Source organism: Salmo salar, chromosome 27 (genome assembly GCF_965601325.2).
Source record: "Salmo salar chromosome 27, fSalSal1, whole genome shotgun sequence".
Taxonomy (NCBI): Eukaryota; Metazoa; Chordata; class Actinopteri; order Salmoniformes; family Salmonidae; genus Salmo; species Salmo salar.
In genome coordinates, this window is record NC_138317.1 from 27,237,501 (window position 1) to 27,265,403 (window position 27,903).

At 38.1% G+C, this 27,903-nt stretch overlaps 2 protein-coding genes across 3 annotated transcripts in view; one reads left to right on the forward strand and one right to left on the reverse strand.

Annotated features, from left to right (window-relative positions):
- The window catches only part of LOC106588794 (integrin beta-8), a 61,905-nt gene extending 58,014 nt beyond the window's left edge, over positions 1–3,891 (forward strand). Inside the window, exons 15-16 of the mRNA XM_014178221.3 lie at positions 301–461; positions 545–3,891. The gene's annotated coding sequence lies outside the window, so the exon portion shown is untranslated. The remainder of the gene's footprint in view (positions 1–300; positions 462–544) is intronic.
- A 456-nt stretch (positions 3,892–4,347) lies between these two features.
- On the reverse strand, positions 4,348–27,687 carry LOC106588795 (transcription factor Sp4). 2 transcript variants are annotated; one of them, XM_014178223.3, is made up of 14 exons: positions 27,037–27,687; positions 26,556–26,626; positions 25,134–25,238; positions 24,508–24,801; positions 24,057–24,187; positions 23,427–23,931; positions 21,826–21,894; positions 21,666–21,713; positions 21,496–21,582; positions 20,341–20,620; positions 8,489–8,687; positions 8,281–8,348; positions 7,176–7,307; positions 4,348–7,086 (listed from the first exon to the last, which is right to left on the reverse strand). In XM_014178223.3, exons 1-14 carry the CDS (start codon positions 27,041–27,043, stop codon positions 6,812–6,814), a joined length of 2,271 nt encoding a protein of 756 aa, XP_014033698.1. In that variant the 5' UTR covers positions 27,044–27,687; the 3' UTR covers positions 4,348–6,811. The 2 variants fall into 2 exon arrangements, with proteins under 2 accessions (XP_014033698.1, XP_045565411.1); XM_045709455.2 differs by lacking the exon at positions 27,037–27,687 and adding an exon at positions 26,739–27,008.
- Positions 27,688–27,903: the final 216 nt, after the last annotated feature.

Consider the following 27,903-nt stretch of genomic DNA (forward strand, 5'->3'; position numbering starts at 1 on the left):
CCCCATGCCTCTCCCCCCTGTATTCCCGAACACTCCCACTCCCGGTTGCGGAAGCCAAGTTTCCATGGCAACAGTTATAAATGTCAGAGTAGAACTTTAGTCTCTTTGTCTGAGGATGAGCCCGATCTCTCGTTGTGTATTCGTGTGTGTGTGTGTGCCCGTGCATGCGTGTGTGTGTTTGAGGACAGTGGTACTTTGTGACTATTTCAGGGTCAAATTTTGGTGTGTTGGATCTGTGTGTTCCTATACACTACAATGGATAGAGATGAAGTACTCACAACTGTGTGTGTGTGTCTCCAGAGTGTGTATCCAGTAGGCGGTATGTGGGGACCTTCCTCAGTGTGTGTGTGTTGACGTTCCTCCCTGGCTTGGTGATGCTGGCTGTGCTGGTGCTGGTGCTGCACAGACGATCTTTGCCACAGGGTGGCGCCACTGATCAACAATACAACCCCACTGGCAAGGTAAGATTCTCCAATACTTTATCTTCACACAGAAACACACTTGTCTGCATGTTTCTAACTGCCTGTGCATGTTGTGTCATTAGGATCTGTCACACGTCCCAAAGACCAATGAGAAGACGGTATCCTACAGGAGGGACCGCCCCCCGGGCCCTGACCGACCAATGGAGATGCATATCACCGTTCCCAAGATGCCCCTGGGCGAACCCTGGCAGTAAGGGGTCAGGGGTTAGAGGTGAACGGTTGAAGTGGGCCAATGCTGACCGGTACAAAAAAGCAGCAACTCTAATGTTATACTGCTTGAGAAGCGGCACCTCTGAAATACAGGTACAGTAAAATGACAGTGAGCAGGCCTACAGGAATCTTTTCTCAGTACACTTGCACTGGTTACAGGTTAGGGGAAGGATAGTAAATCATGAAAAACTGGACAGGGTAACACTCCAAACAAGAGTCTTGTTACTGATACTGTAATATTATGTGGCTTTATGGACTGGCAGCCATTGAAAGGTACTGAACATTGATTGATTTATCAATGCTAAATATTTATGTTTTTATTACAGAGAACACTACAAGTTTATTAGTTTACTTGATCTCTCTCTCTCTCTACACTCAACCTGTGTGTCCTGTGTTAGCTTGCCACCTAGTGGTCAGTGGTGAAACGACATAACAGAATTGGATGAATGAATAATTGAATGAAGGAATGAATAATTTGAATGAAGGAATGAATGAATTAATATATGGATAGATGGATGGATGAATGGATGAATGAATGGATGAATGAATGAATGAATGAATGAATGGATGAATGAATGAATGAATGGATGGATGGATGGATGGATGGATGGTGATCTTGCACCTGCAGTAACGTGTGAATATGTGACACTCCACAATCATTACCTTTTTTTTACCTACCACCAAATCTACTTGATTTCTTTATTTTATGTGCCTGGCATAACTGGAGTTTTGAGAGGACAGGTAGCCTCCAACGGTTGATAATGTACAGTATCTAGTTTTAATATTTGAAACAAGCATTCATTTTAAATTAGCGTACTTGTGGAGAGACAGAGTAGAGATTTGCACAAGCATCGTTACGTAGCATGATAGGTCGTAGTGTTGTCAGACTACTGAGCGCTAATTGGCTCCTGAACTATTGGGAAGGCTGCTGATTGGCTCCTAAACTACTGGGAAGGCTCCTGATTGGATCCGGAACGTTCCATATTACACTTCTATCTACAAGAATTCCAGTAAACAAAACTATGAATAATATTTAATAATACATTTGTTACATGTTCAGTTTTTCTTTACATCTGATGTCTGATGTTCACAGCATTTATTAGCTGCTAATTTATTTAGTCCATAACACTAATATTGTTATTTATTGTGATTTATTTCAAAAAAAATTGTTTGTAATTTTTGTATTGTATTTTTAATTAAAGGTACTGACTGGCTACATGGCTGTAATATTACAGAACTGTAGCTCAATGTTAAATGAATCAGCAATTATAAAAAGGATCTTTCTAACTGGCAGACTTGGGTCAAATCATTTTAAAACTGGTATCACATTATTAGAACGGTACCCATTGTCTCACGTCAGAAAGCATGACAACCTAGTCTGCAGTGCATAGTTCATGGCCAGTCTGAAGACATTCGAAAAGTATTCGGACCCCTTGACTTTTTCCACATTTTGTTACGTTACAGCCTTATTCTAAAATGTATTAAATTATTTCATTTTATCATCAATCTACACGCAATCCCCCTTAATGACAAAGCAAAAACAGGTTTTTAGAAATCTTTGCAAATGTATTAAAAAACTGATATCGCATTTACATAAGTATTCAGACCCTTGACTCAGTACTTTGTTGAAGCACATTTAGCAGTGATTACACCCTCAAGTCTTCTTGGGTATGATGCTACAAGCTTGGCAGACCTGTATTTAGGGAGTTTCTCCCATTCTTCTCTGCAGATCCTCTCAAGCTCTGTCAGGTTGGATGGGGAGCATTGCTGCACAGCTATTTTCAGGTCTCTCCAGCAATGTTCAAGTCCCTAAGCCACTCCTGCGTTGTCTTGGCGGTGTGCTTAGGGTCGTTGTCCTGTTGGAAGGTGAACTTTCGCCCCAGTCTGAGGTCCTGAGCGCTCTGGAGCAGGTTTTCATCAACGATCTCTCTGTACTTTTCTCCGTTCATCTTTCCCTCGATCCTGACTAGTCTCGCAGTCCCTGCCGCTGAAAAACATCCCCACAGCATGATGCTGCCACCACCATGCTTCACCGTAGGGATGGTGCCAGGTTTCCTCCAGGCATGATGCTTGGCATTCAGCATAAAGAGTTTAATCTTGGTTTCATTAGACCAGAGAATCTTGTTTCTCATGGTCTAAGTCCTTTAGGTGCCTTTTGGCAAACTTCAAGTGGGCTGTCATGTGCCTTTTACTGAGGAGTGGCTTCCGTCTGGCCACTCTACCATAAAAGCCTGATTGGTGGAGTGCTGCAGAGATGGTTGTCCTAGCTCAGTTTGGCCGGGCGGCCAGCTCTAGGAAGATTCTTGGTGGTTTAAAACTTCTTCCATTTAAGAATGATGGAAGCCACTGTGTTCTTGGGGACCTTCAATGCTGCAGACATTTTTTGGTACCCTTCCCCAGATCTGTGCCTCGACACTATTCTGTCTCGGAGCTCTACGGACAATTCCTTCAACCTCATGGCTTGGTTTTTGCTCTGACAGCACTGTTAACTCTGGTACCTTATATAGACAGGTGTGTGCCTTTCTAAATCATGTCCAATCAATTGAATTTACCATAAGTGGACTTCAATCAAGTTGAATCTATTTTAGAATAAGGCTGTAATGTAACAAATTGTGGAAAAAGGAAAGAGGTCTGAATGCTTTCCGAATGCACTGTACATAAGGATTTCGTTACATGTGAATAACCCACAAATAAGTGATCCATAAGCAGTACTTAAGTTGTGTTTACAAAATTCTTATGTCAGGTTGATCATTTCAGCACATCACTGAGTTTGTGCGGTACAATGAAACTAATGCAATAGTCCCAAAAGTTCAAACTCAAAGCTAAATTAAAGCTCAGCTATTTGACATGTATTTGACCTCAGACTGCTAACTGGGCATTGTGTTTGTGTATATTTTCTGTAAATGCATGTGATTGAGTTCCTGTAACATGAATGTTTTAATGAATTATTAAGTGTTAGATTTGAACTGATGTCTAACTCGTTCTGATTCTTTATAAACCTCAAGTGTGTTTACTCATTAGTAAATGTATCATAGGCTGAAGTGACTGACTATCCATTCATTGAGTTTATTAGACAGTGCAATAGACATACAGCCACACCACACACCAATGCAAATGAAGACATATGACCTAGTCATATTTTACAAAACAGAGTTGATGCACAAGAATAAAGCAGGAAAGCATGTGGCCTTTTCTATTCCTTCATGGTTTGTGGTTTCTCCTTCCCCTCCAATCAGCCACGCCTCCAATTAACACACACAACCAGCTACGCTTGATCACACAGACAAACATACACAACCAGCCATGCCTCTGGCCTGCAGACTGCTTTCGTTGCCTAGCAACCCCCCGAGAAGGGCGGGAACGGAGGACGTTCGGCTTCCGAGGTAATTACAGAGTACACACCAGCAGACATGTTTCTGTGGCACCGCAGGTGTGTGTGTGAAGAGACGGCAAAACTGTGCATTTGAAATAATCTCAGTGACCATCATCACAGGACCAGACTACTGTCACACTCACAACACAGCGGAGAGAAAGAAAGATAGGGAAGAGAGATTGCCAAAGTTATCAGAGCAACTTCATAGCAAGAAGTCAGTGTTTACACTTTAGAAAATGACCCAACGGAACACACACGGCTGGGAGCAGTGATAGAGACTGGTTTAGACTGATTTCATCACTTTATTTAAAGTGTTATGCAGGCAAAGTCTTTTTTTCTCTTTTCACTTCTTTAACCCCAGTCACACAACACATTTGTACAAAGTTGATTTAAAAATATCAATAAAATATCAATAATCAAGAACCTGCAGCCTTGGAGGCCAGATTAATCATCATGGAGATCCACAAACTGCTTAGAAAAACATTTTACAAATGAGATGTCACTAGAAAATATGAAAGAAAACTGGTTGTCACACAAAATATTACCGAAAACATCCACATCTGGTTGGTATATCAACCACTTAATTTTCAAATATTAATTATCATCATTTTTTTAAACTTTCATTAATTTTTTTTAAACATATTATGGCGCGTTAAGAGTAGTAGAAATGACGGGCCGCAGTCATGACAACGACAGATGTAGCAAAATAAGTTTACGATGAATTAAAAAGAGAAAACAGCACTAAAAGGCAACATGCTGTACACACACACACACCTCTGATCAACGTGTACGATACACTCCAGCAAAAGGCAGATATTAAAATAGAACAGATAATAAATTAGCTGTACACAGTAATCATCTGTGTCAAAATGTACTGGGGGGGTTAAGAAAATAAAGAGCTTAAAATACAATTCAAAACGTATGCACTGACACTAACATAGAGCCACATCACCAAACACTTGTCATAACAACCACATAGTAAAAACATCCACCCTTCTCTCTCCCCTTCTCTCCCCTTCTCCTCATGCCTCACCCTTCCCCCCACTACATGTGTGTGTGTGTGTGTGTGTGTGTGTGTAATACTGCTTGTTTTAAGGCGTTGTAGTACCAGGACTCACACACAGGGGGCTCTACCTTCACAATGCAGAGAAAACAGCACCAACGTCAAATCACACTGGAACTCTACCACTCTTAATAGAGTATCTCTAATCACTTGAAATATCGTGAATATATATTATTTGAAATATGTCTAATTACTGAAATATATATTGTTTATCTCAGACGTTGATACTTTACACAAGTTCAGGGTTCAGATACGATGATTGAGTCCCATTATTGCTGGATTCTAAACTGGTTCTGGTACAGACAACAGCTGCTGCTCTGAGTTTCAGTGGATTCTAAACTGGTTCTGGTACAGACAACAGCTGCTGCTCTGAGTTTCAGTGGATTCTAAACTGGTTCTGGTACAGACAACAGCTGCTGCTCTGAGTTTCAGTGGGAGCACTGTGTGTTTTGACATTAGTACTGCTTATTGACACTGTCTTACCCACCCACCAACCCCAGGAGAGCTACTTCTTAAAGGTGCACTCAGCAATATGGCATCAAGCAGGAAATCACCCCGCTGTGTATGATGATGTCATATTGCTGAGTGTACCTTTAACGCTGTGAGCTGACTGGCTGTTTCATACCAGGGAAACCTTTTTCTCTACTGTCATTAATGTAAACATGGTTTCACTAGGATTGTCTTATAGTATTGCTTTCACTAAACAGCCTGTTGCAGAAAGCTAGATTGTTCGTTTTATAGAAACTATTCATATTTCAAATGCAGAGCGTTTCTATAGGAATGCATCATTTATACATATGTTCTATGTGTTTTTTCAACCCTTTAGAGGTCTATTCCTCTTTTTCTGGTCTTTCTTCAGTAAGAGTTTATCAGACTGGTCTTTACCTGAACTATAGTCCTGTTGAACCGGGATACACACACACACACACACACACACACACACACACACACACACACACACACACACACACACACACACACACACACACACACACACACACACACACACACACACACACACACACACACACACACACACACACACACACACACACACACACACACACACACACACACACACACACCTGTCCCTGCTCCTCTCACCTGTCTGTCCTACAGTCTGGACCATGCCACATTTCATGTTTCTTCATCATAATCATCATTACAGTATTAGCAGAGGAACATCTTTGTGCATAGAGATACAATTGCTGTGTTTCAAATGGCAACCTAGCTATTTGGGACACAACCAATGTCTCTTCTTGATGTCTGACAACTCCAGGGTTCTGTCTTGTGCTAGTTTAATTAGCCTATCCAAAATGGCATTCTCTTCCCTACATAACAAACTACTCAGAAGGCTCTGGCCAAAAGTAGTGCACTATATAAGGGATAGGGTGCGAGTTTAGATTAGAAATCTATATTATACCTTTTCCCCTGACCTCTGTTCTGTTATAAACACCATTCTACTAATTCATACCTTTAGTTTGTCGTTAGATTAATTCATTAGTTTAGATTCAGATTCCTCCCTCTGTTTATGTAATATTCAGTTCATCATATTTCTTCTTTTTGAAAACATAAAAAAAAAAATAGACCACCTGACCTCCACAGCCACAGCATAACCATGGAGACCAACCAGGAAGTTAGCTCTCCCTGCTTTATCCCTAAACAGGAAGTGGTCACTGGTCACTACTCAAACTCCTCCTCTTCCTCCTCTTCTCTCTCCATTTGATTGGGCGAGGAGGCTGTTGGAGTGGCGGGGGCTGAGTCCTGGGAGAGTGTCTCCACAGTTACGATGCGAGGGGAGGAGCCTAAACCCTGGTTGGAATCTTCCATGTCTTCAGTGGTGATGATGGCGAGAGAAGCCCCTCCCTTCTTGTTCTGGTGGGTTTTGATGTGTTTGGAGAGATGGTCGCTACGCATGAAACGCTTACTGCACTCTGGACACTCAAACCTCTTCTCACCTGGAGGATGGGGACATCTGAATAAGAACAACAGACACAGGACATAACTGTGTGTGTGTGTGTGTGTGTGTGGGCTTGGGAGTGCGTACCTGTGTGTGTCCGTCTGTGTCTCTGCAGTTCGTCCGAGCGTGTGAACCTCTTGCCACAGAAGATCCAGTTGCAGACGAAGGGTCGCTCTCCTGTGTGCCAGCGGAGGTGAGCTCTCAGGTGACTGGTCTTACCTGGTAGATAGAATATTATTACAGATTGGTAATATCAAATTAATATTCTATATTTTATTGGTTCCATAGACTAGTACATCTCTATTTTATACAGTATTGACTGGTACATCTCTATTTTATACAGTATTGACTGGTAAATCTCTTTTATACAGTGTAGACAGGTAAACCTCTATTTTATACAGTGTAGACAGGTAAACCTCTATTTTATACAGTGTAGACAGGTAAACCTCTATTTTATACAGTGTAGACAGGTAAACCTCTATTTTATACAGTATTGACTGGTAAATCTCTATTTTATACAGTGTAGACAGGTAAACCTCTATTTTATACAGTGTAGACAGGTAAACCTCTATTTTATACAGTATTGACAGGTAAATCTCTATTTTATACAGTATTGACTGGTAAATCTCTATTTTATACAGTATTGACAGGTAAATCTCTATTTTATACAGTATTGACTGGTAAATCTCTATTTTATACAGTATTGACAGGTAAATCTCTATTTTATACAGTGTAGACAGGTAAACCTCTATTTTATACAGTATTGACTGGTAAATCTCTATTTTATACAGTATTGACTGGTAAATCTCTTTTATACAGTATTGACAGGTAAATCTCTATTTTATACAGTGTAGACGGGTAAATCTCAAATTCATACAGTATAGACTGGTCTTACCGTCGACCTTTCCACAGTATAGACTGGTCTTACCGTCGACCTTTCCACAGTACAGACTTGTCTTACCGTAGACATTTCCACAGTATAGACTGGTCTTACCGTCGACCTTTCCACAGTACAGACTTGTCTTACCGTAGACATTTCCACAGTATAGACTGGTCTTACCGTAGACATTTCCACAGTATAGACTGGTCTTACCGTCGACCTTTCCACAGTACAGACTTGTCTTACCGTAGACATTTCCACAGTATAGACTGGTCTTACCGTAGACATTTCCACAGTATAGACTGGTCTTACCGTAGACCTTCCCACAGCCTTCCATGTGACACACATGCTGCTTCTTCTTAGATGGGTCTCCACTGGTCCTGCAACACACACACACAGTCAGAGAGAGACAGTGAGAGTGTGTGTGTGTGTGTGTGTGTGTGTGTGTGTGTGTGTGTGTGTGTGTGTGTGTGTGTGTGTGTTGTGTGTGTGTGTGTGTGTGTGTGTGTGTGTGTGGTACCTCCCCTCTCCGTCCCTACAGTTAGGACAGGAGCACGCCACCCTGCGGAGCCTCTTGCTGGGTGGTCCTTCCTGGTCCGACGAACTCTGGACAGAACCCATCTGGTCTGGGCTTAGCGACGACCCTGCCACGTTACCCATGGTTACCTTTACTGGGGACGACTGGACCTTAACCCCGCCCTCCTGACCCTGCAGCTGACCTGGTGGTAGAATAGACTATTTATTTATTGGATAATTAAAGTAGCAGGCTGCTCCAGCCGGAGACATTACATTCATTAAAAATGATTTTGGATAAAAACACAAAGGCCAGAGGCGTATTTCAATTATGGTACAGTAGAATAGAAAATCATTACGGCACAGTAGAATATCATTATGGCACAGTAGAATATCATTATGGCACAGTAGAATATCATTACAGCGCAGTAGAGTAGAATATCATTATGGTACAGTAGAATAGAAAATCATTACGGCACAGTAGAATATCATTATGGCACAGTAGAATATCATTACAGCGCAGTAGAGTAGAATATCATTATGGCACAGTAGAATATCATTACAGCGTAGTAGAGTAGAATATCATTATGGTACAGTAGAATATCATTACAGCGCAGTAGAGTAGAATATCATTATGGTACAGTAGAATAGAAAATCATTACGGCACAGTAGAATATCATTATGGTACAGTAGAATATCATTACAGCGCAGTAGAGTAGAATATCATTATGGCACAGTAGAATATCATTACAGCGCAGTAGAGTAGAATATCATTATGGCACAGTAGAATATCATTACAGCGCAGTAGAGTAGAATATCATTATGGCACAGTAGAATATCATTACAGCGCAGTAGAGTAGAATATCATTATGGCACAGTAGAATATCATTACAGCGCAGTAGAGTAGAATATCATTATGGCACAGTAGAATATCATTACAGCGCAGTAGAGTAGAATATCATTATGGCACAGTAGAATATCATTACAGCGCAGTAGAGTAGAATATCATTATGGTACAGTAGAATATCATTACAGCGCAGTAGAGTAGAATATCATTATGGCACAGTAGAATATCATTACAGCGCAGTAGAGTAGAATATCATTATGGTACAGTAGAATATCATTACAGCGCAGTAGAGTAGAATATCATTATGGCACAGTAGAATATCATTACAGCGCAGTAGAGTAGAATATCATTATGGCACAGTAGAATATCATTACAGCGCAGTAGAGTAGAATATCATTATGGTACAGTAGAATAGAATATCATTATGGTACAGTAGAATAAAATATCATTATGGTAGAGTAGAATATCATTATGGTACAGTAGAATAGAATATCATTACGGTACAGTAGAGTAGAATATCATTACGGTACAGTAGAATATCATTACGGCACAGTAGAATATCATTACAGCGCAGTAGAATAGAATATCATTATGGTACAGTAGAGTAGAATATCATTATGGTACAGTAGAATAGAATATCATTATGGTACAGTAGAATGATTTCAGCGCAGTAGAATAGAATATCATTATGGTACAGTAGAGTCGAATATCATTATGGTACAGTAGAATATCATTATGGTACAGTAGAGTCATATCATTATGGTACAGTAGAATATCATTATGGTACAGTAGAATATCATTATGGCACAGTAGAATATCATTACAGCGCAGTAGAATAGAATATCATTATGGTACAGTAGAATAGAATATCATTATGGTACAGTAGAATATCATTATGGTACAGTAGAATATCATTATGGCACAGTAGAGTAGAATATCATTATGGTACAGTAGAATAGAATATCATTATGGTACAGTAGATTATCATATCATTATGGTACAGTAGAATAGAATATCATTATGGTACAGTAGAATATCATTATGATACAGTAGAGTAGAATATCATTATGGTACAGTAGAATATCATTACGGTACAGTAGAGTAGAATATCATTATGGTACAGTAGAGTAGAATATCATTATGGTACAGTAGATTATCATTATGGTACAGTAGAATATCATTATGATACAGTAGAGTAGAATATCATTATGGTACAGTAGAATAGAATATCATTATGGTACAGTAGAGTAGATTATCATTATGGTACAGTAGAGTAGAATATCATTATGGTACAGTAGAATATCACCATGGTACAGTAGAGTAGAATATCATTTTGGTACAGTAGTGTAGAATATCATTATGGTACAGTAGAATATCATTACGGCACAGTAGAGTAGAATATCATTATGGTAGAGTAGAATATTATGGTGCAGTAGAGTAGAATATCATTATGGTGCAGTAGAATATCATTATGGTACAGTAGAATATCATTATGGTACAGTAGAATAGAATATCATTATAGTACAGTGGAATATCATTATGGTACAGTAGAATAGAATATCATTATGGTACAGTTGAATAACATTATGGTAGAGTAGAATATCATTACGGTACAGTAGAATATCATTATGGTACAGTAGAATATCATTATGGTACAGTAGAATAGAATATCATTATGGTACAGTAGAATATCATTATGGTACAGTAGAATAGAATATCATTACGGTACAGTAGAATATCATTATGGTACAGTAGAATAGAATATCATTACGGTACAGTAGAATATCATTATGGTACAGTAGAGTCAAATATCATTATGGTACAGTAGAATATCATTATGGCACAGTAGAATATCATTACGGCGCAGTAGAATATCATTACAGCGCAGTAGAATAGAATATCATTATGGTACAGTAGAGTAGAATATCATTATGGTACAGTAGAATAGAATATCATTATGGTACAGTAGAATAGAATATCATTATGGTACAGTAGATTATCATTATGGTACAGTAGAATATCATTATGATACAGTAGAGTAGAATATCATTATGGTACAGTAGAATATCATTACGGTACAGTAGAGTAGAATATCATTATGGTACAGTAGATTATCATTATGGTACAGTAGAATATCATTATGATACAGTAGAATAGAATATCATTATGGTACAGTAGATTATCATTATGGTACAGTAGAGTAGAATATCATTATGGTACAGTAGAATATCACCATGGTACAGTAGAGTAGAATATCATTTTGGTACAGTAGAATATCATTACGGCACAGTAGAGTAGAATATCATTATGGTAGAGTAGAATATCATTATGGTGCAGTAGAGTAGAATATCATTATGGTGCAGTAGAATATCATTATGGCACAGTAGAATATCATTACAGCGCAGTAGAGTAGAATATCATTACAGCGCAGTAGAGTAGAATATCATTATGGCACAGTAGAGTAGAATATCATTATGGTACAGTAGAATATCATTACAGCGCAGTAGAGTAGAATATCATTATGGCACAGTAGAATATCATTACAGCGCAGTAGAGTAGAATATCATTATGGTACAGTAGAATATCATTACAGCGCAGTAGAGTAGAATATCATTATGGCACAGTAGAATATCATTACAGCGCAGTAGAGTAGAATATCATTATGGCACAGTAGAATATCATTACAGCGCAGTAGAGTAGAATATCATTATGGTACAGTAGAATAGAATATCATTATGGTACAGTAGAATAAAATATCATTATGGTAGAGTAGAATATCATTATGGTACAGTAGAATAGAATATCATTACGGTACAGTAGAATATCATTACGGCACAGTAGAATATCATTACAGCGCAGTAGAATAGAATATCATTATGGTACAGTAGAGTAGAATATCATTATGGTACAGTAGAATAGAATATCATTATGGCACAGTAGAGTAGAATATCATTATGGTACAGTAGAATAGAATATCATTATGGTACAGTAGAATGATTTCAGCGCAGTAGAATAGAATATCATTATGGTACAGTAGAGTCGAATATCATTATGGTACAGTAGAATATCATTATGGTACAGTAGAGTCATATCATTATGGTACAGTAGAATATCATTATGGTACAGTAGAATATCATTATGGCACAGTAGAATATCATTACAGCGCAGTAGAATAGAATATCATTATGGTACAGTAGAATAGAATATCATTATGGTACAGTAGAATATCATTATGGCACAGTAGAGTAGAATATCATTATGGTACAGTAGAATAGAATATCATTATGGTACAGTAGATTATCATATCATTATGGTACAGTAGAATAGAATATCATTATGGTACAGTAGATTATCATTATGGTACAGTAGAGTAGAATATCATTATGGTACAGTAGAATATCATTACGGTACAGTAGAGTAGAATATCATTATGGTACAGTAGAGTAGAATATCATTATGGTACAGTAGATTATCATTATGGTACAGTAGAATATCATTATGGTACAGTAGAATAGAATATCATTATGGTACAGTAGATTATCATTATGGTACAGTAGAGTAGAATATCATTATGGTACAGTAGAATATCACCATGGTACAGTAGAGTAGAATATCATTTTGGTAAAGTAGTGTAGAATATCATTATGGTACAGTAGAATATCATTACGGGCACAGTAGAGTAGAATATCATTATGGTAGAGTAGAATATTATGGTGCAGTAGAGTAGAATATCATTATGGTGCAGTAGAATATCATTATGGTACAGTAGAATATCATTATGGTACAGTAGAATAGAATATCATTATAGTACAGTGGAATATCATTATGGTACAGTAGAATAGAATATCATTATGGTACAGTTGAATAACATTATGGTAGAGTAGAATATCATTACGGTACAGTAGAATATCATTATGGTACAGTAGAATATCATTATGGTACAGTAGAATATCATTATGGTACAGTAGAATAGAATATCATTACGGTACAGTAGAATATCATTATGGTACAGTAGAATAGAATATCATTACGGTACAGTAGAATATCATTATGGTACAGTAGAATAGAATATCATTACAGTACAGTAGAATATCATTATGGTACAGTAGAGTCAAATATCATTATGGTACAGTAGAATATCATTATGGTACAGTAGAGTAGAATATCATTATGGTACAGTAGAATATCACCATGGTACAGTAGAGTAGAATATCATTTTGGTAAAGTAGAATATCATTATGGTACAGTAGAATAGAATATCATTATGGTACAGTAGATTATCATTATGGTACAGTAGAGTAGAATATCATTATGGTACAGTAGAATATCACCATGGTACAGTAGAGTAGAATATCATTTTGGTAAAGTAGTGTAGAATATCATTATGGTACAGTAGAATATCATTACGGGCACAGTAGAGTAGAATATCATTATGGTAGAGTAGAATATTATGGTGCAGTAGAGTAGAATATCATTATGGTGCAGTAGAATATCATTATGGTACAGTAGAATATCATTATGGTACAGTAGAATAGAATATCATTATAGTACAGTGGAATATCATTATGGTACAGTAGAATAGAATATCATTATGGTACAGTTGAATAACATTATGGTAGAGTAGAATATCATTACGGTACAGTAGAATATCATTATGGTACAGTAGAATATCATTATGGTACAGTAGAATATCATTATGGTACAGTAGAATAGAATATCATTATGGTACAGTAGAATATCATTATGGTACAGTAGAATAGAATATCATTACGGTACAGTAGAATATCATTATGGTACAGTAGAATAGAATATCATTACGGTACAGTAGAATATCATTATGGTACAGTAGAGTCAAATATCATTATGGTACAGTAGAATATCATTATGGTACAGTAGAATATCATTATGGCACAGTAGAATATCATTACAGCGCAGTAGAATAGAATATCATTATGGTACAGTAGAGTAGAATATCATTATGGTACAGTAGAATAGAATATCATTATGGTACAGTAGAATAGAATATCATTATGGTACAGTAGAATATCATTACGGTACAGTAGAGTAGAATATCATTATGGTACAGTAGATTATCATTATGGTACAGTAGAATATCATTATGATACAGTAGAATAGAATATCATTATGGTACAGTAGAATATCACCATGGTACAGTAGAGTAGAATATCATTTTGGTACAGTAGAATATCATTACGGCACAGTAGAGTAGAATATCATTATGGTAGAGTAGAGTAGAATATCATTATGGTGCAGTAGAATATCATTATGGTACAGTAGAATATCATTATGGTATAGTAGAATATCATTATGGTACAGTAGAATAGAATATCATTATGGTACAGTAGAATATCATTATGGTACAGTAGAATAGAATATCATTATGGTACAGTAGAATAGAATATCATTATGGTACAGTAGAATATCATATCATTATGGAACAGTAGAATATCATTATGGTACAGTAGAATAAAATATCATTATGGTACAGTAGAATATCATTACGGTACAGTAGAATAGAATATCATTATGGTACAGTAGAATATCATTATGGTACAGTAGAATATCATTATAGTAGAGTAGAATATCATTACGGTACAGTAGAATATCATTATGGTACAGTAGAATATCATTATGGTACAGTAGAATAGAATATCATTATGGTACAGTAGAATAGAATATCATTATGGTACAGTAGAATAGAATATCATTATGGTACAGTAGAATAAAATATCATTATGGTAGAGTAGAATATCATTATGGTACAGTAGAATAGAATATCATTACGGTACAGTAGAATATCATTACGGCACAGTAGAATATCATTACAGCGCAGTAGAATAGAATATCATTATGGTACAGTAGAGTAGAATATCATTATGGTACAGTAGAATAGAATATCATTATGGCACAGTAGAGTAGAATATCATTATGGTACAGTAGAATAGAATATCATTATGGTACAGTAGAATGATTTCAGCGCAGTAGAATAGAATATCATTATGGTACAGTAGAGTCGAATATCATTATGGTACAGTAGAATATCATTATGGTACAGTAGAGTCATATCATTATGGTACAGTAGAATATCATTATGGTACAGTAGAATATCATTATGGCACAGTAGAATATCATTACAGCGCAGTAGAATAGAATATCATTATGGTACAGTAGAATAGAATATCATTATGGTACAGTAGAATATCATTATGGCACAGTAGAGTAGAATATCATTATGGTACAGTAGAATAGAATATCATTATGGTACAGTAGATTATCATATCATTATGGTACAGTAGAATAGAATATCATTATGGTACAGTAGATTATCATTATGGTACAGTAGAGTAGAATATCATTATGGTACAGTAGAATATCATTACGGTACAGTAGAGTAGAATATCATTATGGTACAGTAGAGTAGAATATCATTATGGTACAGTAGATTATCATTATGGTACAGTAGAATATCATTATGGTACAGTAGAATAGAATATCATTATGGTACAGTAGATTATCATTATGGTACAGTAGAGTAGAATATCATTATGGTACAGTAGAATATCACCATGGTACAGTAGAGTAGAATATCATTTTGGTAAAGTAGTGTAGAATATCATTATGGTACAGTAGAATATCATTACGGGCACAGTAGAGTAGAATATCATTATGGTAGAGTAGAATATTATGGTGCAGTAGAGTAGAATATCATTATGGTGCAGTAGAATATCATTATGGTACAGTAGAATATCATTATGGTACAGTAGAATAGAATATCATTATAGTACAGTGGAATATCATTATGGTACAGTAGAATAGAATATCATTATGGTACAGTTGAATAACATTATGGTAGAGTAGAATATCATTACGGTACAGTAGAATATCATTATGGTACAGTAGAATATCATTATGGTACAGTAGAATATCATTATGGTACAGTAGAATAGAATATCATTACGGTACAGTAGAATATCATTATGGTACAGTAGAATAGAATATCATTACGGTACAGTAGAATATCATTATGGTACAGTAGAATAGAATATCATTACAGTACAGTAGAATATCATTATGGTACAGTAGAGTCAAATATCATTATGGTACAGTAGAATATCATTATGGTACAGTAGAGTAGAATATCATTATGGTACAGTAGAATATCACCATGGTACAGTAGAGTAGAATATCATTTTGGTAAAGTAGAATATCATTATGGTACAGTAGAATAGAATATCATTATGGTACAGTAGATTATCATTATGGTACAGTAGAGTAGAATATCATTATGGTACAGTAGAATATCACCATGGTACAGTAGAGTAGAATATCATTTTGGTAAAGTAGTGTAGAATATCATTATGGTACAGTAGAATATCATTACGGGCACAGTAGAGTAGAATATCATTATGGTAGAGTAGAATATTATGGTGCAGTAGAGTAGAATATCATTATGGTGCAGTAGAATATCATTATGGTACAGTAGAATATCATTATGGTACAGTAGAATAGAATATCATTATAGTACAGTGGAATATCATTATGGTACAGTAGAATAGAATATCATTATGGTACAGTTGAATAACATTATGGTAGAGTAGAATATCATTACGGTACAGTAGAATATCATTATGGTACAGTAGAATATCATTATGGTACAGTAGAATATCATTATGGTACAGTAGAATAGAATATCATTATGGTACAGTAGAATATCATTATGGTACAGTAGAATAGAATATCATTACGGTACAGTAGAATATCATTATGGTACAGTAGAATAGAATATCATTACGGTACAGTAGAATATCATTATGGTACAGTAGAGTCAAATATCATTATGGTACAGTAGAATATCATTATGGTACAGTAGAATATCATTATGGCACAGTAGAATATCATTACAGCGCAGTAGAATAGAATATCATTATGGTACAGTAGAGTAGAATATCATTATGGTACAGTAGAATAGAATATCATTATGGTACAGTAGAATAGAATATCATTATGGTACAGTAGAATATCATTACGGTACAGTAGAGTAGAATATCATTATGGTACAGTAGATTATCATTATGGTACAGTAGAATATCATTATGATACAGTAGAATAGAATATCATTATGGTACAGTAGAATATCACCATGGTACAGTAGAGTAGAATATCATTTTGGTACAGTAGAATATCATTACGGCACAGTAGAGTAGAATATCATTATGGTAGAGTAGAGTAGAATATCATTATGGTGCAGTAGAATATCATTATGGTACAGTAGAATATCATTATGGTATAGTAGAATATCATTATGGTACAGTAGAATAGAATATCATTATGGTACAGTAGAATATCATTATGGTACAGTAGAATAGAATATCATTATGGTACAGTAGAATAGAATATCATTATGGTACAGTAGAATATCATATCATTATGGAACAGTAGAATATCATTATGGTACAGTAGAATAAAATATCATTATGGTACAGTAGAATATCATTACGGTACAGTAGAATAGAATATCATTATGGTACAGTAGAATATCATTATGGTACAGTAGAATATCATTATAGTAGAGTAGAATATCATTACGGTACAGTAGAATATCATTATGGTACAGTAGAATATCATTATGGTACAGTAGAATAGAATATCATTATGGTACAGTAGAATAGAATATCATTATGGTACAGTAGAATAGAATATCATTACGGTACAGTAGAATAGCATTACGGTACAGTAGAATAGCATTATGGTACAGTAGAATAGCATTATGGTACAGTAGAATAGCATTATGGTACAGTAGAATAGCATTATGGAACAGTAGAATATTACGGTACAGTAGAATATCATTATGGTACAGTAGAATAGAATATCATTACGGTACAGTAGAATATCATTACAGTAGAGTAGAATATCATTATGGTACAGTAGAATATAATTACGGTACAGTAGAATATCATTACGGTACAGTAGAATAGAATATCAATACGGTAGAGTAGAATATCATTATGGTACGGTAGAGTAGAATATCATTATGGTACAGTAGAATATCATTACGGAACAGTAGAATATCATTACGGTACAGTAGAATATCATTATGGTACAGTAGAGTAGAATATCATTATGGTACAGTAGAATAGAACATCATTACGGTACAGTAGAATATCATTACGGTACAGTAGAATATCATTATGGTACAGTAGAATAGAATATCATTATGGTACAGTAGAATATCATTATAGTAGAGTAGAATATAATTACGGTACAGTAGAATATCATTATGGTACAGTAGAATATCATTATGGTACAGTAGAATATCATTACGGTACAGTAGAATAGAATATCATTACGGTACAGTAGAATAGAATATCATTACGGTACAGTAGAATAGTATATCATTACGGTACAGTAGAATATCATTACGGTACAGTAGAATATCATTATGGTACAGTAGAGTCAAATATCATTATGGTACAGTAGAATATCATTATGGTACAGTAGAATATCATTATGGCACAGTAGAATATCATTACAGCGCAGTAGAATAGAATATCATTATGGTACAGTAGAATATCATTATGGAACAGTAGAATATCATTACGGTACAGTAGAATATCATTATGGTACAGTAGAGTAGAATATCATTATGGTACAGTAGAATAGAATATCATTACGGTACAGTAGAATATCATTACGCTACAGTAGAATATCATTATGGTACAGTAGAATATCATTATGGTACAGTAGAATAGAATATCATTATGGTACAGTAGAATAGCATTATGGTACAGTAGAATAGCATTATGGAACAGTAGAATATCATTATGGTACAGTAGAATATCATTATGGTACAGTAGAATAGAATATCATTATGGTACAGTAAAATAGAATATCATTACGGTACAGTAGAATATCATTACAGTAGAGTAGAATATCATTACGGTACAGTAGAATATCATTATGGTACAGTAGAATATCATTACGGTACAGTAGAATAGAATATCATTATGGTACAGTAGAATATCATTATAGTAGAGTAGAATATCATTACGGTACAGTAGAATATCATTACGGTACAGTAGAATATCATTATGGTACAGTAGAATATCATTATGGTACAGTATAATAGAATATCATTACGGTACAGTAGAATATCATTATGGTACAGTAGAGTAGAATATCATTACGGTAGAGTAGAATATCATTATGGTACAGTAGAATAGAATATCATTATGGTACAGTAGAATAGAATATCATTACGGTAGAGTAGAATATCATTATGGTACAGTAGAGTAGAATATCATTATGGTACAGTAGAATATCATTACGGTAGAGTAGAATATCATTATGGTACAGTAGAATATCATTACGGTACAGTAGAATATCATTATGGTACAGTAGAATATCATTATGGTACAGTAGAATAGAATATCATTATGGTACAGTAGAATATCATTATGGTACAGTAGAATATCATTATGGTACAGTAGAGTAGAATATCATTACGGTAGAGTAGAATATCATTATGGTACAGTAGAATAGAATATCATTACGGTAGAGTAGAATATCATTATGGTACAGTAGAGTAGAATATCATTATGGTACAGTAGAATAGAATATCATTACGGTAGAGTAGAATATCATTATGGTACAGTAGAATATCATTACGGTACAGTAGAATATCATTATGGTACAGTAGAATATCATTATGGTACAGTAGAATAGAATATCATTATGGTACAGTAGAATATCATTATGGTACAGTAGAATAGAATATCATTACGGTACAGTAGAATAGAATATCATTACGGTACAGTAGAATATCATTACGGTACAGTAGAATATCATTACGGTACAGTAGAATATCATTACGGTACAGTAGAATATAATTTGTAGCACTGCTCCCAACCCCCCCAGAAAATAAACAAATATACAGTTGGAGAACAACACTCAACACACACACACACACACACACTGTCCCTCTCTGTTCTCACCCTGTAGTCCAGTGATGGTGAGGGGTAGCCCCTGCATCTGTACCCCAGCGGTGCCCAGTCCAGCGATGTTGACCGTCTGCACCCCCGACCCAGGGTTGATCTGGGCTGCACTCAGCGTCAGGGGAGCCCCCCCCAGCTGCACGAAGCCCCCTCCTCCCACAGCCCCTCCGCCCACAGGGGCCAGGGTCAGCTGCTGGGGCACAGACATCCCCCCAGGGAGCTGCAGAGTCTGCCATGTGATCTGGCCCGACGAGGAGAGGGTTGGGGTCCGGATCAGAACCTGGAGGAATCAATTAATAAAAAAAGGCTATGAATCATTGTCTTCAATTGAAATCAATACAACACACAATAAAATCATAGATTTTGGAAGAAATGTCCACTATATATACACAAAAGTATGTGGACACCCCTTTAAATTAGCAGATTTGGCAATTTCAGCCACACACGTTGCTGACAGGTGTATAAAATCGAGCACACAGCCATTCAATCTCCATAGACAAACATTGACAGTAGAATGGCCTTACTGAAGAGCTCAGTGACTTTAAAAGTGGCACTGTAATAGGATGCCACCTTTCCAACAGCAACGACTCAGCCATGAAGTGGTAGGCCACACAAGCTCACAGAACGGGACCAACTGAAGCGTGTAACACTTAAAAATCGCCTGTCCTCGGTTGCAACACTCACTACTGAGTCCCAAACTGCCTCTGGAAGCAACGTTAGCACAAGAACTGTTCGTCAGGAGCTTCATGAAATGGGTTTCCATGGCTGAGCTGCCGCACACAAGCCTAAGATCACCGTGCGAAATGCCAAGCGTCGGCTGAGTGGTGTAAAGCTTGCCACCATTGGACTCTGGAGAAGTGGAAACGTGTTCTCTGGAGTGATGAATCACGATTCACCATCTGGAAGTTAGATGGACGAATCTGGGTTTGGCGGATGCCAACAGAACACTACCTGCTGAATTCATAGTGCCAACTGTAAAGTTTGGTGGAGGAATAATGGTCTGGGGCTGTTTTTCATGGTTCGGGTTAGGCCCCTTATTTTCAGTGAATGGAAATCTTAACTCTATAGCATACAATGACATTCTAGACGATTCTGTGCTTCCAACTTTGTGGCAACAGTTTGGGGGAAGGCAGCAGAGAGCAGCTAGCTAGCTACCTGTTGGTTCTGGAAGGCTTGTATGGGCTGAAGGGTCCCGCCTGGTCCTAACTGAAAGGTTTGGATCTGATGTGGCTGGCCTTGGATCTGGTGGAAACAAACACAGGGCTCACAAACTTTCTGTGGATGTACTGTGTGTGTGTGTGTGTGTATCTGTGTGTGTGTGTTACCTGGTTCTGTGGCTGGATCTGGATCTGCTGCAACACCTGGTTGCCCATCTGGACAATGACGATAATGACAACTTATAGTATCATTTATTATAGTATAATACCATACCATATCATAATAGAATGGAAGGTCAAAAGGTAAAAGCAGCCATGTAGAACCCACCTGTCCCACGATGACCTGCTGGATGGTCCCTGGAGGATCTGATTGGCCCTGCAGTCCGTTGGCCTGGCTCTGGACGTCAATCAACCAACCAATTAATTAATTAACAATCAATCAATACATCCTTTTATTTCATGGATGTTAACCTGTTAGGGCTAGGGGGCAGCATTTGCACGTCTGGATAAAAAAAATGTACCCGATTTAATCTGGTTACTAATCCTACCCAGTAACTAGAATATGCATATACTTATGATATATGGATAGAAAACACTCTAAAGTTTCTAAAACTGTTTGAATGGTGTCTGTGAGTATAACAGAACTCATTTGGCAGGCAAAACCCTGAGACATTTTCTGACAGGAAGTGGATACCTGATGTGTTGTATTACCTTTAAACCTATCCCATTGAAAAACACAGGGGCTGAGGAATATTTTGGCACTTCCTATTGCTTCCACTAGATGTCACCAGCCTTTACAAAGTGTTTTGAGTCTTCTGGAGGGAGATCTGACCGAACAAGAGCCATGGAACGATGATGTCCCATTAGACACCTTGCGCGCGAGTTCATGTTGGGTACCCTCGTTCCAATACGTTATAAAAGAGTATGCATTCGTCCACCTTGAATATTATTCATGTTCTGGTTAAAAAAGGCCCTAATGATTTATGCTATACAACGTTTGACATGTTTGAACGAACGTAAATATATTTTTTCCCCTCGTTCATGACGAGAAGTCCGGCTGGCTTAGATCATGTGCTAACAAGACGGAGATTTTTGGACATAAATGATGAGCTTTTTTGAACAAAACTACATTCGTTATGGACCTGTGATACCTGGAAGTGACATCTGATGAAGAGAATCAAAGGTAATGGATTATTTACATAGTATTTTTGATTTTAGATCTCCCCAACATGACGTCTAGTCTGTATCGCAACGCGTATTTTTCTGGGCGCAGTGCTCAGATTATTGCAAAGTGTGATTTCCCAGTAAGGTTATTTTTAAATCTGGCAAGTTGATTGCGTTCAAGAGATGTAAATCTATAATTCTTTAAATGACAATATAATATTTTACCAATGTTTCTAATTTTAATTATTTAATTTGTGACGCTGACTTGACTGCCGGTTATTGGAGGGAAACGATTTCCTCAACATCAATGCCATAGTACGCTGTTTTTGGATATAAATATGAACTTGATAGAACTAAAAATGCATGCATTGTCTAACATAATGTCCTAGGAGTGTCATCTGATGGAGATTGTAAAAGGTTAGTGCATCATTTTAGCTGGTTTTATGGTTTTGGTGACCCTGTCTTTGACTTGACAAAACATTACACACAACTCTTGTAAATGTACTGTCCTAACATACTCTAAATTTATGCTTTCGCCGTAAAACCTTTTTGAAATCGTAAAACGTGGTTAGATTAAGGAGATGTTTATCTTTCAAAGGGTGTAAAATAGTTGTATGTTTGAAAAATTTGAATTTTGACATTTATTTGGATTCAAATTTGCCGCTCTTGAAATGCACCTGCTGTTGATGGAGTGCACCACGGGTGGCACGCTAGCGTCCCACCTAGCCCATAGAGGTTAAGTCACAAAAACACGCAATCACGTACCATCTGTGAGTCCTGCTCGCTGGGTTGGTTCTGTGAGTCTCTCTCCGCCCCTCCGTCCGACCCGGCTACAGAACTCAGCTGTGTTCCGTCCGACAATGCTCCATCGCACCCGGCAACAGTTGTTATGGTACCGCCAGATGACCCGGTAGCTGCCCCGGACACCGCCGTTGTTGTCACCAGCTGGTTGCTGTTAGCTACGGTAAAGCTGCCGTCGGCTGCTTGGATAAGCTGCACGGCTCCGCCCCCCGCTAAATTATTCATTACTGGCAGGGCGAGGGTCATACCGCCGATGTTTATGGGTACTGTAGTCATTACCTGGGTCTGAGAGCCCTGTAAGGTCTGCATCTGTAGCGGGAAGGACTGGGCTGGACGAAGCTGCAACGTCTGATTGGCTGAGCCAGTGAGGATGGCCTGCTGGTTGGCCGGTTGTAGGATGGCCTGGGTCTGGGATTGGTTCTGGGTCTGGATCAGCTGGACCTGCTCTGGTAGTCCGCCCTGGGCCGGACTGAATAGAATAGAAACACTTTATCTATTTTCACCTGTAAAAAGTAAATTGTACCACTTTTTAATCACCCAAACCTCCTGTCTAACCTCTAACATGCAGACTGACCTAAAACAGCTGTCACCTACCTGATCTGGATGTGCTGCCCCCCCAGGGATGTGGTCTGGGGGCTGATGTGGATCTGTTGGCCGTCTGCCGTCTGCAGGTGGGGGATCACCTGGTATTGGACCCCACCCCCCGACGAAGGCATATTTTGCACCTGGAGAGACAAACAAACACATTACTGTGTCTGAACCTGGACACAGAAACAGAATACTATACAGTATATAGTACTCCACTCTCCATGTCTAAGAAAAAGACAGTTATAGGTTATAGGACCAGAATCTCCACATGACTGCATCCCTCCAGTCAACTTTCCATTCTATACACACACACACACACACACACACACACACACACACACACACACACACACACACACACACACACACACACACACACACACACACACACACACACACACACACACACACACACACACACACACACACACACACACACACACACACACACACACACCTGGATGATCTGGAACTGCTGCTGCTGAGGCTGCTGATTGGCTGCTATGGTTTTAGTCCCGCCCAAAGCCTTCACCTTACGGCCTGCCGGAGCACTGTCATTGGTTGAAGTGGTGGCCAGCGTTACGGCGACAGGTTGATTGGCAGTGTCATTGGCCATTTGGGGAGCGGTAGTGATGATCTGCCAGCCATTACCAGTGAACTGGGCAGGAACCAGTTCTAACTGCTGCTGAACCAGAGTCTGATTACCTGCTGCATCTACAACTATATGACCCTGGATCTGCCCACCCTGCAACTGCAAATAAATATACATGAATTGAATAAACATGTACTAGAGTAGGAACCAGTCTGGTTCCTGGCTGAATCTATGTGTTTCTGGATCTGGAAGTATAATCAACACACAGTACACTGAAAGTCTACAGATATATACCATGTTATAAGCATGTATGAGCCTTTATAAATGGCCATGTAGTGTATGTACCATGTTATAAAGCATGTATGAGTCTTTATAATGTCTTATTGTTTCAGAACTTGCATTACCAACATTGTAACAACTATAACAGTAACAAGAACATTAATACAAGGAATAACAAAACTTCTAGCAATATACTTAGTATTGATTGCTACCTGTATTTGACCAGCTTGCAACTGGACCTGTCCTTCCACTCCTCCCTGACCTCCTATCTTACTGCAGGTCGCAGCCAGTAGGGCTAGGGGAGACGGCTGGGAATCCTAGAGAGAGAGAGAGAGAGAATACACACACAGGCAGATAGGGGAATTCAAACATAGAACACACACAGAGACAACATGCATATAGACAGAGAGAGAGATATAGAGAGAGAGATATAGAGAGAGACAACATGCATATAGACAGAGAGAGAGATATACAGAGAGAGATATAGAGAGAGACACACACAGAGACAACATGCATATAGACAGAGAGAGATATACAGAGAGAGACAACATGCATATAGACAGAGAGAGAGATATACAGAGAGAGATATAGAGAGAGACACACACAGAGACAACATGCATATAGACAGAGAGAGATATACAGAGAGAGATATACAGAGAGAGACAACATGCATATAGACAGAGAGAGAGATATACAGAGAGAGATATAGAGAGAGACACACACAGAGACAACATGCATATAGACAGAGAGAGATATACAGAGAGAGATATACAGAGAGAGACAACATGCATATAGACAGAGAGAGAGATATACAGAGAGAGATATAGAGAGAGACACACACAGAGACAACATGCATATAGACAGAGAGAGATATACAGAGAGAGATATAGAGAGAGACAACATGCATATAGACAGAGAGAGAGATATACAGAGAGAGACAACATGCATATAGACAGAGAGAGAGAGATACAGAGATTGAGAGAGAGACAAAGAGAGAAGAGAGAGAGAGAGACAACATGCATATAGACAGACAGAGAGATACGGAAAGAGAGAGACACACACACACAGAGACGAGATACAGAGAGACAGAGAGAGAGAGAGAGATAGAGAGAGCAGTTGGTTCCAGGTAAAACGCTTTTTGGTTCCAGGTAGAACCTTTTGTGGAAAGGGTTCTACATGGAACCCAAAATGGTTATACCTGGAACCAAAAGGGTTTTACCAAGAACCAAAAAAAGTGTTATTCAAAGGGTTCTCCTATGGGGACAGCCAAAGAACCCTTCTAGGTTCTAGATAACACCTTTTGTTCTAGGAGTGTAGGTCGCAGGCAAATATTTAATATCACCCACACACACATACCTCTAAAGCTGCCTGTAGACAGCTAGTGGGGTTTTTTGCACAGAAGCTACATGACAGTCTATATCAACACTAGAATCAAACATGCCTTTGGAAACCCTGTCAGAACACATGCTATGAAAATATTAAATAAATATGTTTTATTATACTATAAAAACCTCATCTCATAGAAATGGAGCCAAAGACACAAGTCCATTATTGGTGTTGATAGACATAATGCAATCCTCTGAACATGGTATCTAGACAGAACCAGGAAGTGGTGTGTGTGTGTACCAGCCTACCTGTGATCCAGAACGTTTGCCTTTCTTGCCTGGTTTCCCTCCTTCTGATCCCGACACTTCCTTCTTCTGATCTGAGGACCATCGATCAAACAATACTTGATCAATAATCAATAGACTAACACTGGAGGACTGAATGATTAGTGATCACATTTATCAATAACACAGTGGGTAAACGGAGACTACCTGATAAAAATAGGCTATAAAGATGTCAATATTTCCCTGCACATGGTTTTATAAGTGTAGTGACACCATATGGTTCAACTACTGGCGAAAAGGCATACACATTGATCGGAACCCGATTAGAGACTAATACAACTAAACTGATCGGTTAAGGAAACGTGTTGCCTCTTTTTTAGGAATGCGCTATTCTTTATCATCAAACGGTTTCTGCATATCTGTCAGGCTGTATGCAAAGAAAGCGAGGGAGAAAGAAAAGAGGGATAGAGGGGTGGAGACGGAGATGAGAGGGGAGGGTACCTACCACTCATAACGCATTCATAAACCAGAGAGGAGAGGCTAGGGGAGAAAGGCCGGCTAAAGCACCGGGTAAGGACGGCCTTTTTTCTCCGCGAATAGCTCGAGCTGGGCTGTGTCGTCGCTCCGGTTAGCACCTAAACCACCCACTCGGCAGGAAGGGCGGTACAAAACTCGAGCAACAATCAAACCTCCCGTGATAACGGGAAACGGTCCGGTTTCCGCGCCCGACGCCTCTCAAAACCAACCGAAAACACCCTTTAACGACCGACGCGCGTTAATTCCATTAACGGAAAAATCGACTGGGAAAATGTATTCTAATTCAAGTTAGTAATGTGTCCGCGGTAGGCCCACCCACTTCCATTTAGCCATCAGACCAACACCCCTCGCCCTCTCTCCTCTCTTTCTGCCGCTGCTGTTTCTGCCGCTAGGTACAACAAGCCTTTCCAACGATCTTCATGCAAAAACACCCCTCATCAATACCACTATTTTATGGCTATTTTTATAGTTGAATTTTAGAATTGCAGCTGGAGACAGATAGCTGTGGCTTTTTGTGGGCGGTGCGCTCCTCCCACATATTCAGGACTCAGTCTGCGAGGGTTGAGATGGGAGTTGTATTTAGCGAAGCCTCGCCTTCGAAATGTGTTGTGGCGACGGGGACTTCATCTCCCAGTCTGCCTTGCGGTCAGCTGTACGCTGGTGCGGCGTAGAGTCAAGGTAGGGTGAGAAGCAGAGAGAAGGCGGTGACTGTGTGATGTGGGGGTTGGGCAAGAGGAGAGGTGTGAACGTTGTTTTCTTTTTTAATCATGAGGGCCAGTCTCTCCTTTTCTCCCCCACTTTTTTTTGGATAAAGGTCGGCCTCTCGCTGCCTTCA

Excerpts from the sequence above, each read along its gene's own strand:
- LOC106588795 (XM_014178223.3), bottom strand. Across the intron at positions 25,239-26,555 it reads GCAAACGTTCTGGATCACAG|GATTCCCAGCCGTCTCCCCT; the intron begins GTAGGCTGGTAC and ends CTCTCTCTCTAG. Across the intron at positions 21,714-21,825 it reads AGCAGGTCATCGTGGGACAG|ATGGGCAACCAGGTGTTGCA; the intron begins GTGGGTTCTACA and ends GTCATTGTCCAG.